Genomic DNA, 11,492 nt, shown 5'->3' on the forward strand with positions numbered 1-11,492 from the left:
CATTTATAAAAATCGTCCTTGTATGGGGAGTCCAGAGGGGAGAGAAGGGAAAGAAAGGTTAGGAGCAATCATCTCGCATAATCAGGGTATACAAGTAGACATATATACAAACGAGGAGAGGGAATAGAGGGGAGTGGTTGACACTTGAACCTCACTCTCATCTGAAACAGTTCAGAAGAAGGAAGAATCCACACAAATACAGAAGTACATTTAACTCAACAGGGAAATAGAAGAGAAAGAGAAGGAAGGAGAGGAAATTGGACGATAGATTAAGGGAGAGATTAGTCTTAAACAAAACAAATTCTAAGGATATACAAAAAAATATAGTTCTTTTAGAGGTGGCAAAGAATGGGGATCCAAGAGGGTGCCCATAAATGAGGGAGTGTATGAACAAGTTATGGCATATAAATATAATAGAATACTTGTGCTGAACTCTTATCAATGTAATGACCAACCAGAATTCCAGAGGACTAATGATGAAACATGCTATTCACCTTCTTATAGAGAAGTCAAGTACTCAGTAAAGAGCAAGACAAGTTTTTTTTAGGACATGGCCAATGTAGAGATTTGTTTTGATTGTCTATACATGTGCATAATGGGGGGGGGTGAGGGGACAGTGTGAGGAGGTAGATCTTAGATGATTAAAACAACATAAAATATATGTGTATATACATATATATATATATATATATATACACACACATATGTATATATAAAATTTGAGAACTCTGATCAACACAATAACCAACCACAATTCCTGAGGATTCATGATGAAACCTGCTGCTCACCTACTGACAAAAATGTGATGGACGCAGAGCACAGATGTGTGTGTGTGTGTGTGTGTGTGTGTGTGTGTGTGTGTGTGTGTACCAATAGGAAATTTTGTTTTGCTTGACTCTGTATGCTTGTGGCAGAGATTTGTTTTTCTTATTTTCCCAAGTTGGAGGAAAGTGGGAAGGGGAGAAGGCTGATCTTTGCTTGAAAATAAAATTTAATTTAAAAAAAAAGAAATTTTGTGGAGTCAAGAGATAGAGTGCATTATTTAAGGAGTAGCAAAGGAGAGCAGTATCACTGGATTGTAGAGGATTAGGGGTGAGAGAGAGTAGGTATAAGAAGACTAGAAAGGTAGAAAGGGGACAAGTTATAACCTGCTTTAAAAGCCAAACAGAGGATTTTATATTTCATCCCAAAGGTACTAGAGAGTCACTGGGGTTTATTGAATATGAGGGTGACATGGTCAGACCTGTGCTTTAAGAGGATTGAAGTGAGGAGAGACTTGAGGCAACCAACTAGGCTACTGGAATAGTCAAGTTATGAGCTAATGAGGGTTTGTACCAGGGTAGTTGTGGTGTCAGATGAAAGAAGGGGGCATATAGGAGAGATATTACAAAGGCAGAATCAACAGCACTTGGCATCTGCTTGGATGTGGGGTGAGGAGGTAAGAGTGAAGAGTCAAGGATGACCCTTAAGTTGTAAGCCCAGGTGACCATAAGGAGGGTGGTACCCTCAATAGTAATGGACAAGTAAGGGAAAGGGGAGAGTTTGAGGTAAGGGATGAACACAATAAATTTTTAAGATGCTATACCAGATGTCCAGGAGGTAGTTGGAGATGAAAAACAAAGTCAGGTGAGAATTTAGAGCTGGATAAATAGGTCTAAATCTGCACAAACAAAATTAATGCAGTTAAAATCATCAGGGTAGAAAGTTAACTGGGTGAAAAATGTTAGTAGCAAGTTTCTTTGATTAAGGTCTCATATCTAAGATATATAAGGAATTGATTTAGATATAGAACAAGAACCATTCCCAAATACCATAAAAAGATAACAGGCAGTTCACAAAGATATTCAAACTAGTAATAGACGTTTAAAAACCCTCCAAATCACTAAAATTTAGAGAAATTCACATGAAAATTCTGAAGTTTTACTTCACACCTGTCAGATTGGCAAAGAGGACAAAAATGGAAAAAGACAAATGTTGGAGAAGCTGAGGGGAAATACGCACACTACTGCACTGTTGGTGGTGCCATGAGTTGGTCCAGCCACTCCAGAGAGCAATTTGGAACTGTGCCCAAAAAGATACCAAGCTGTCATTGAGTCAGCAAGACTGTTACTAGGGTGTACACCACCCCAGAAATCAAAGGAAAAGGACTCATGTACAAAATATCTGAAGCAGCTCTTTTTGTAGTAGAAAAAACTGGATATTTATGGGCTACCTATTGGGTCACGGCCAAACAAATAGTATGTTAGTGTAATGAAATATTATTGTACTGTAAGAAATGACAAAAAGAACAGATTCAGATAAACCTAGGGAGACCTGTATGAACTGATACAGAGTGAAGTGAGCAGAACCAAGAAAAAAAACTATACAATTACAACAACACTATAAAGAAAATCAAGAAAGACTTAAGAATTCTGATCACTCAACTGTGAAAAACTCAGCTGCTCTGATCAATGCAATGATCCAAGACAGTTCTGAAGAACTCCTGATGAAAAATGCTTTCCACCTCCGGAGGGAGAACTGAAGAACTCTGAGTGCAAGAAAGTATAATTTTTTTCATTTTCTTTTTTTTCTTTTTGTGTGTGTAACGTGGGTAATGTGGAAATGTGTTGCATGATTTCACATGTATAATTGATATCATATGCTTTATTTTCAATAAATAGGGGAGGGGCTGAAAGGAGAAAAAGAATTTGGAATTCAAATTTTTTAATGTTAAAAATAAATTTAAAAATTTTTCAGAAGAAAAGAATTCTTATTGGTGCAGTGACCAACCACAATTCCATAGAACCAATGATGAAACATGCCACTTTAGTGAGATAATGAACTCAAGGTGCAGAATGAGACAGATATTTCTGGACACGGCCAATGTGGGGATTTGTTTTGCTTAACTATACCTATTTGATACAGATGTTTTGTTTTTCTTTCAGTTTGGAGGGTGGAAAGTTAGGAGGAAGAAGGGTTAGCAATAGGGTTACCAAAATGGAAAAAATAAACCAGAAAGAAATACAAAGCCTTTGAAGGATTTTAAAACTGCTTTTATTTTCTATAAAATGTTTCATTTGTACCCTTGAATGGATCTAACATTTCCTTTGAAACTGTTTCTACATGTTGTTTACTTAGCAAACTAATTTTTATAGGTAATGAAAAGATTAATTTCCACTCATAAAGGGCTAAAGAACTAAAGAATGTACATATTACCATTCTTAATGTTAGAAAAAATTAATTGTAGGGTTTACATCTAGAATGATAGCCACTGCCTTCCATATAACATTCCTTTGGGGAAAATAAAATGCACAAATAAGAACAGAAAGAAGGTTAATAGAAAACATAGTTAAATAAGATGGCTTTGAAAATAACATGTTTAGAGCACTATTCAGGCCCTATTCAGGAGGACCTGAGTTCAAATGTGGCCTCAGACACATAACACTCACTAGCTGTGTGACTCTGGGCAAGTCACTTAACCCCAACTGCCTAAAAATAAATAAATAAATAAGAAAAATAAAATGAAGATAACATGTCAAATTTGTTATATGCTTGCAGACAGAAGCAAACTGTATGTGGTACAGATACATGACTGTGTGTTCAAGCCTCTCTGTGATGATTTGTGCACAGAAATTCTCATCTTATTTGATATTTAAGTTCAAATCTTTTTTTAATTTCTAAGAATGGCTACAGAGAAACCACTTAAGAGTAAACCATTTCCAACTCAGTAATCTACTTTATTCTTTTTTTTGGAAACACAGCATAGAAGGAGCATATTGTTTAAAGTCAGAAGCAAAATTGAAAATAGGTAGGATGAATGCAGCAGAGAAATGGATATATGTGAATTATATACTGCAAAGTACACCATATGCTATTGCAGAGCAGATTCTGCTGAGCAGAGAAAGATCATGCTTGTAGAGGGAAAATTAATTTAACTATTTCATCACTATCATACTTTTTTCTCTGTTAATCAGTCATTGAGGCCTGCAATGATTATAAGTTTAAAACAGGAAGATCTGGTATTGAATGGTGACCAGAATCTCACCACAAATCTATTTCTTTGAACAGATCAAAACATTAAAGCAGCAGAAGGAATATGCAAAACAAGTTAAAGAATACAACATGAAAGCTCTGTCCTCTGGGTCAAAACCACAAACAGCAAAACCAGAGAGTAAACCTTCCATTTCTCGTCAGAAGGTAAGATGAGTTCTCACACCAGGATCTGGGTTCCAACAAGGATTTAATCATAAGCCAAATTTTCATCCCTTTCTCCCTTTTGAGGTCTCAAATATTGGTGGGTTTTTTTTCCTACCGAAGAAACACTCAGTCTAAAGTAATTACATAATGTTATTAATTCATATTTAACAACAGACATACAGTACTGTCTTAAGCCAGCCACCTAGTTCTTTGTTCATTATACTTAAATCTCTACATGTACTTTTTTCTATGTAGGATTTTCCTGCAGCCTCTAATATGTAAAAAGTAAAATAAGAAAATGTCTTTATGAAAGAAGGTTATCACTTTTGTTTCCTTATCTGTAAAATAATGGGTTGGACTATGTGATCATTAAGGGCCTTTCTACCTCTAGATGAATTCATTAGCACTTTCATTCTCTGATTCCACCATAAATAACCTAAGAAATTAATCCTTTCTTATTTCTTGTTCATTTGTTAGAAAGAATTCCTTTTTTGTTTCTCCCTAGCTCAACCCCCAGGTTAGGATAATATTAGGAACATATTTATAGTACTTGTCCAGGGGAAAAAAAAGACTTCATAAAACACAAAATGCTATTATTCTCAGAAGTCACCCAACCACAAGTTGTGAAGTCAGTGAAACATGCATTACAAAGTCACAAAACTTTGAAACACAGCCCTCGAACTTAATAAAGACATCCAGTTTTGACAGTAAGGTCAGGCCTTTTGAATGAGGAACAAATGATACTTTGGTGATTTTAGAAATGTGTTCTTCATGTTCCTTTTCAGGGCCGTCATATTTTAAATGTTTAAATTAAGCGTTCTATCCTAAGTCCCTAATCCACTTGATTGATTTTCCATGGTGCTCCTTTTTATTTTTACAATCTATTATTTATTCATGAATAGATTCAAACTAGCAGATTGTCTAACAAGGAATTCCCACAGAAGTCACTTCCTTTGACTCTCCTCTTAACCTCTTACAATTTGGCTTCTGAACTTATCATTCCTCCCCAAAGTTGCTAATGATCTCTTAGTTGACAAACCCAATGGCTTTTTCTCAGTCCATTCTCTTTGACTTCTCTGAAGCCTTTGACACTGTTTACCACTCTCTCCTCCTTGATACTCTCTCCTTCTAGGTTTTCAGGACACTCTTCTCTCCTAGTTTTCCTTCAGCTTATCTGACCACCCCTTCTCTCTCTCCTTTGCTGGATCATCCTCCAGATCACATCATCTAACCATAAAGTATCTCTCAGGGTTCTGTCCTGGGTCCTCTTCCCTTCTCCCTCTGTGCTTCTTCACTTGGTGATCTCATCAGCTCCCATGGATTTAATTACTATCTCTATGCTGATTCTTAAGTCTACCTTTTCTTCCTGAATGTCTCCTCTGACTTCCAACTATCTTTCAGACATCTTGAACTGGATGTCCATTAGATATTTGAAACTCATTAATGCAAAACAGAACTTCTTATCTTTTCCACTAACTACTGCCCACCCTCCTCCTACTGTAGATCGAACCACCATCCTCTCAGTCCCTCAGACTCTCAACATAGGAGTCATCCTGGATCCTCAATAACTCTTGTCATCCTATACAAGCTGTTGCCAAGGCTTGTCAATTTCACCTTTGCAACATCTCCTGAATATCCTTGCTTCCCTTCTCTGACTTAGTCCTGACCCTGGTGCAAGACCCTTATTACCTATTTCAGTAGCCTACTGGCAGGTCTACCTATCTCAAGCCTCTCCCTATTCTAATCCATCTCCCATTCAGCCACTAAAGTGATTTTCCTAAAGTACTGGTCTGGTCATGTCAGCATTCAATAAACTCCAGTGGCTTCTTGGGTAAAGACAAAATGCTCTGTTTAGTATTTAAAGTCCTTCATAACCTAGGCCCCTCGTACCGTTTTTATACCTTATTCCCCAACACATACTCCAGTGGCACTGTCTTCCTGAATATTCCATGAACAAGACACTCCGTCTCTTGGGCTCCAGGCATTTTCACTGACTGTCCCCTAGGTCTGGAACACTCTCCCTCCTCCATTTTAACTACTGATCTTCCTGGCTTTTCTGAAGTTCCAATTAAAATCTCACCTCCTACAGGAAACCTTCCCCAATCTCTCTTAATTCTAGTGCCTTCCTTCTGTTAATTATTTCCTTTTTATCCTATATATAGCTTGCTTTGTATATGTTTGTTCCCATGTTGACTTCTCTATTAGATTGTAAGCTCCTTAAGGTCAAGGACTGTCTTTTGCCTCTTTTTATATTCCTAGTACTTAGCACAGTCCCTGACACATAGAAAACATGTAATAAATATTGATTGATTGATTGATTAAGAAGGGCAGCACAATGGAAACATTGCATATAGAGTTGGAAGACTTGAGTTCAAACTCACCTTTACCATTTAAGGGGCTTTGTGACCTCTCTGAATATTAGTTTCCTCATTTCTAAAATTGAAATTGTACCACCTATTCCACATAAATTATAAGGTTGTTATAGAATCAAATAAGATAACATAGGGTGCAGTGGGATAGAGTCAGGAAGACTAAATTCAAATCTGGCCTCTTACTAACTGTATATAAACATTTACTAGCTGTATGACCCTGAGCAAGTCATTTAACCCCATTTGACTCAGTTTCCTCATCTTTAAAATGAGCTGGAGGAGGAAATGACAAACCACTCCAATATCTTTGCCAACAAAACCCCAAGTGGGATCACAAAGAATCAGATACTACTGAAATGACTAAACAATCACAAAATACCTTTTTTGTTTATTGTGCTATATTACATAGCACATTATAATTATTACACAGTAATATTATATAATAGCATATATGTGTGCTATATATATGTGCTATTTAATATGTGCTATTGAAAAAAAAAGTTTTTGATCCAAACATGTGGAGAACTCTCCAGTTAGGAAACTTTCTTTATTGCTTTGGATTGGTGCCTGTTCTGCAATTCTTAAATTAATGGCTGGGATCCTGAGAAGTTAAGTGACTTGCCCAGGATTACACAGCTGTTATGTTTCAGAAGTAGGATTTGATCCCAAGTCATCCTGACCTCAAGGCTCATCTTCTATCTCCCTACCCTGATACCTCTTGATATATCCAAATATAAAAAGGTTTTGTGATTATGATTGATCTACATTAAAAGATCTGAAATTTTATTAGGGAGTTTTTTCCCACTTGCTGACCTTAAGTATACTGTTTATACTCATTTCAGCTACTGAAGATGTTTTTTAATATTATTTCATTTTGTATTTGGTATTATTAAATATTAAAGCTGGGTACTATAAATTTTAACATTCCATTCAACAATTTTATAAACAATGAAATATCTTTCTAAATATTGACTATATATATATATTAGACTGAATGTTTCTCAGAAGCACTTAGGTTTTCTAATGGTACAACAAATAGAAAAGGAAAGTGATTTCCTTTATCAAAAAGTTTCTGGAATTCTGGAACTCTAGGAACAGTAATGCTTCTATCACTATGGCTATATTTTACATAACCTGAAATTATGCATTCAGTTTCCAGCCGAAATCAGTCCTTTTTGGATGAAAAGGTCTTGCTATTTCTGTAAAAGAAACTTGGTTTGAATGAGAATGTCAGACTAAATTAGATATACACATCTCTGGCATTTTGAGGAAGCTGAATTTTATTATGAGGTCATTCCAAGAATAAAAGAAAACGTGATTCAATCTTGGTCTGTGCATTTTTCCTACACAGCATTGTATTGTGCTTAGTTTATTTTGTTTAAATTGTGTTGCATTATGTTGAATTATGTGCATTTTCAATTTGATCTCTATTTTCACATGATTTTGAGTGTGATACAGGAAGAGCAGGTTACTGCTAAAAAGTTCCTTTATAATACAAATAGCTATTTTCTAAAATTGACTTTAAAGATGGCAGTCTGGTCTCACTTTCCCTTTCAAATGAATTTTAATCTTCATATTTTCAGGCTTTGGAATATGCTAGGAAAATTCCGAAACCTAAACCAGTTTTGGCATCGAATCTGAATGATCAAGAATCAAAGCAAAAGGGAAATCTGTCTTGTTCTGAAAAAGAAAGGAATTTACCTGAAATCTCTTTGCTAGAAGTGCTACAGAGCAGACACGAAAGAGAAAAACAGGCTGTGGCTGCTTTCAAAGTCCTTCACATCGTGTAGAAAATGTGTCCTTATGAAGACCTAATGGGGCAAGATATATGAAAAAAAAAAGGTGTAGACAGTGACTGTCTTTCATTCTAATCAGGATGCAGTCTTTATGTGTTTCCATAGGTTTAAAAATACAGGGCCATACTACATGGTTTCATAATCTCCTTTCCTTTAGGTCAGAAATCATATTGAAATAATTTACTTTTCAAATCAGTAAGAATTGGGTCTAATGACCAGACAATAAAGCTTTTTAGTTTAATAATACTGGATGTTTTGATATTTTAATTATGCCTATTTTTGTTTTACAAAATGCCACCAATGATGTTACATGAAATTAATTTGCTCATACTTTGTCTCTTTCTTGTTAAGGAAAATATTTTTAAAAGAATTTCTTTTTCTTCCACAATAAAACAAGTAAATGTTGAATCAATATTTCACAAAACTGTGAAAATCATAGATGGAGTTTCATATATAATATAAGTGTGTGTGTGTGTGTGTGTGTGTGCATATATGTGTATATGTCTTATGGAAAAATCCAGAAATGGGAGCACATTTAGTTGTGCCCATTCAAGATGAACAGATTTCAGTGTTCTAAGAAAGCATCAAGGTAAAGCATATTATTAGATTCAACTGAGTGGATCCAGAACTACCCAACTTAATTCAGGCAGATCTAAAGAAATATGCTTGAAAAATTCATTTTGATACAACAGGCATTTATGAATCACCTCCTGCATGCAGTACTAGGTACTAGGAATACGAAGATGAAAAACAGCCCAGTCCACATCTTCAAGGAGCAAAGGAGAAAGCCTGATAAAATGCTTTAAGAAAATTAGAGGGGAATCCCTTTCAGCTCAGGGAGATAAGGGAGGTTTCATGGAGATGACACCTGAACTGAGTCTTCAAGAAAGAGAATTTCAAAAGGTGAAGATAGGGAGGTGGTTCAAGCATGGGAAATGATCTGTGCAAATGCCAGCGGCTAGAGAGTCTAGGTAAGATGGGGGAAACTCTGGCCAGTCCAATGTGACTGAGACACAGAAGATGTGAAGGGGGAAGAGTGTGATGAAAAAAAGTTAGGTGGAGTTAGATTACAGAGGTCCTTAAATGCTAGTTTAAGGAGTTTTTCTTTTAGCTTGTAGACAATAGAACCACTAATGCAGGGGTGTGATTTGATTATACAGGATGTCCCAAAAGTCTTAAGTGCACTTTTGAACATTAGAGCTTGAAACTATTGTTTTGGAGGGTGGATTGGACAGGAGACCGAGACTGGAGGAAGAAATGAGGCTAGTGCCAAAGTCCAGGGAAGAGATGATGTGGACCTCAGATAGGTAGTAGAAATGTTCATGGAGAAAGAAGGGGCAGATGGAAGAGATGTTGTAGAGGTTGAATTGACAGGACCTTGAAATGGATTTGGCGGGGGAAGTAGTTGAAGGAGAGAGAAGGGAGAAGGAAAGGAAAAAATTAAAGGTGGCTTCAAGGTTCTGAACGTGAATACTGGCTAGATGGTAGAACATCAACAGAAAAGAAAATTGGAGGAGGGACAGGTTTCAGGAAGACTCATCTTTATCTGGTTATGTAAATTTTCTTAGGCATCTGTACATCTCAAATAATTCAAAACATTGTCAACTGTTTTTACTCTTATGCCACCACCATCACTTCCAAGGTGATTCTAGGCAAACTTAAAATAATTGTACAGTTGCTAATTCATACTTGGGTCATATATTGAATGTAAGTTTTGATAATTAGCTTTACTTGTTACACCTGAAGTGCATCTGTAAAATTTCCATTTCTTAAAATAAACCGTTCTTGGAGAATAGTATTTTTTACTGATTTCCTTAAGTTACCCAGTCCCATGTGGAAAATTTAGATATTCATGGCCATATCTAGTTATGCTTAATATTAATTCTATATAGAGGCAAAGTTGTGTTTTCCTACATATAGGTATATATGTGTTCAGTTTCATTCAAGGCATAGAAACCTTTTATATAACTTGGTATAAAATAAAAGCTACACAGAAATTTAGATACGTCCCTCCCAAAACCTCCCTGCTATTAGAGGCAAAGTAGCAATCATATCAAGAAGAAAAGGATATGAAGAACTAGAAGATTATTCCTAGGGGTTTTTTTCATCACTTAATTTAACAAATGAGGGTGCAAAAAGTCAGGATTTTGGAATCTTAGAGCCAGAGGAGATCTTAAAAATCATTTACTCCAACTTACTTCTTTCTGAGTATTAACATAACTGCCACCCAAGCACCCTTGAAGTGTTTGAGTCTCTAAAAAGTAGAGACTCTCCAGGGTAATAATGAAGCCATTTCAGGGTAGGTGGTTGGCATAGCTCACATTTATAAAGCGCTTTAAAGTTTATAAAGCACTTTCTTTATGTAACCCATTCCCCGTGTTCTGCCAGCTCTGAGTTCATACATACTGAGTTCAATCTTAGAATATTACCCTTCCCTCCTCCACTAAGTAATAAATCTGTTTAGCTCATGTACTGGGAAATCTCAGGCTATAACTCATGTATATCTCATATATATCCAGATTTCCCCCAGTGTAGGGAAAAAAGGGTTCCCAGCCCTAGCACTCAAGGATATACTGTAGACATAAGCATTCAAGAGAACAATGCAAATAACAGATACAGGACAGTCTTTATTCCACCCCACAGAAGATAGAGAAAGCACAAAGAACTCACACACTCATAAACAAATGCAGAAAACATAGGATTTTCAGTGACCCATAAACGACTAATACAATTCTTTTTCCTCTTTGGTGAGTCCCACTTTTCCAGGATCCTCAAGTCTTCCAGACTCATAGTGCCCCCCAATAGTAAAATCCCCTCGAAAGGTGCTGCTAGACAGATAACACCCTGACATGACTGTGAATTCAATTTTTACCCCACAAATACCTATATAGACACTGAACCATATATTATTATTCCAAGGACTTAGAGTCCCCTCAGAAGGGAAACATATTTAACATGCCTCGCATCCCAACTTTTTCATGACCCTCACTATCACCCCACAGAGATCCATACAGGCATATAGTTTAAATGGTACTACTCTGAGGACTTGGATTTCCCTCAGAAGAGAAACAAAATTGAGGTTGCTAGACATACAGTTCCCTTCTAACTGGATCCTTAAAATCCAAACACGCATAGTAATAGAGTTCAAAGT

General features: G+C 36.3%; 1 protein-coding gene across 2 annotated transcripts in view; it reads left to right on the forward strand.

The window, feature by feature from the left end:
* The window catches only part of JHY (junctional cadherin complex regulator), a 130,755-nt gene extending 120,619 nt beyond the window's left edge, over positions 1 to 10,136 (forward strand). For both annotated transcript variants that reach the window (XM_020984876.2, XM_020984878.2), the window contains exons 8-9: positions 4,048 to 4,176; positions 8,129 to 10,136. In XM_020984876.2, the coding sequence (XP_020840535.1) occupies positions 4,048 to 4,176; positions 8,129 to 8,335 (336 nt within the window). In that variant the 3' untranslated portion in view covers positions 8,336 to 10,136. The remainder of the gene's footprint in view (positions 1 to 4,047; positions 4,177 to 8,128) is intronic.
* Positions 10,137 to 11,492: the final 1,356 nt, after the last annotated feature.

Source organism: Phascolarctos cinereus, unplaced genomic scaffold (genome assembly GCF_003287225.1).
Source record: "Phascolarctos cinereus isolate Bilbo 61053 unplaced genomic scaffold, phaCin_HiC Scaffold_726;HRSCAF=1367, whole genome shotgun sequence".
NCBI lineage: Eukaryota > Metazoa > Chordata > Mammalia > Diprotodontia > Phascolarctidae > Phascolarctos > Phascolarctos cinereus.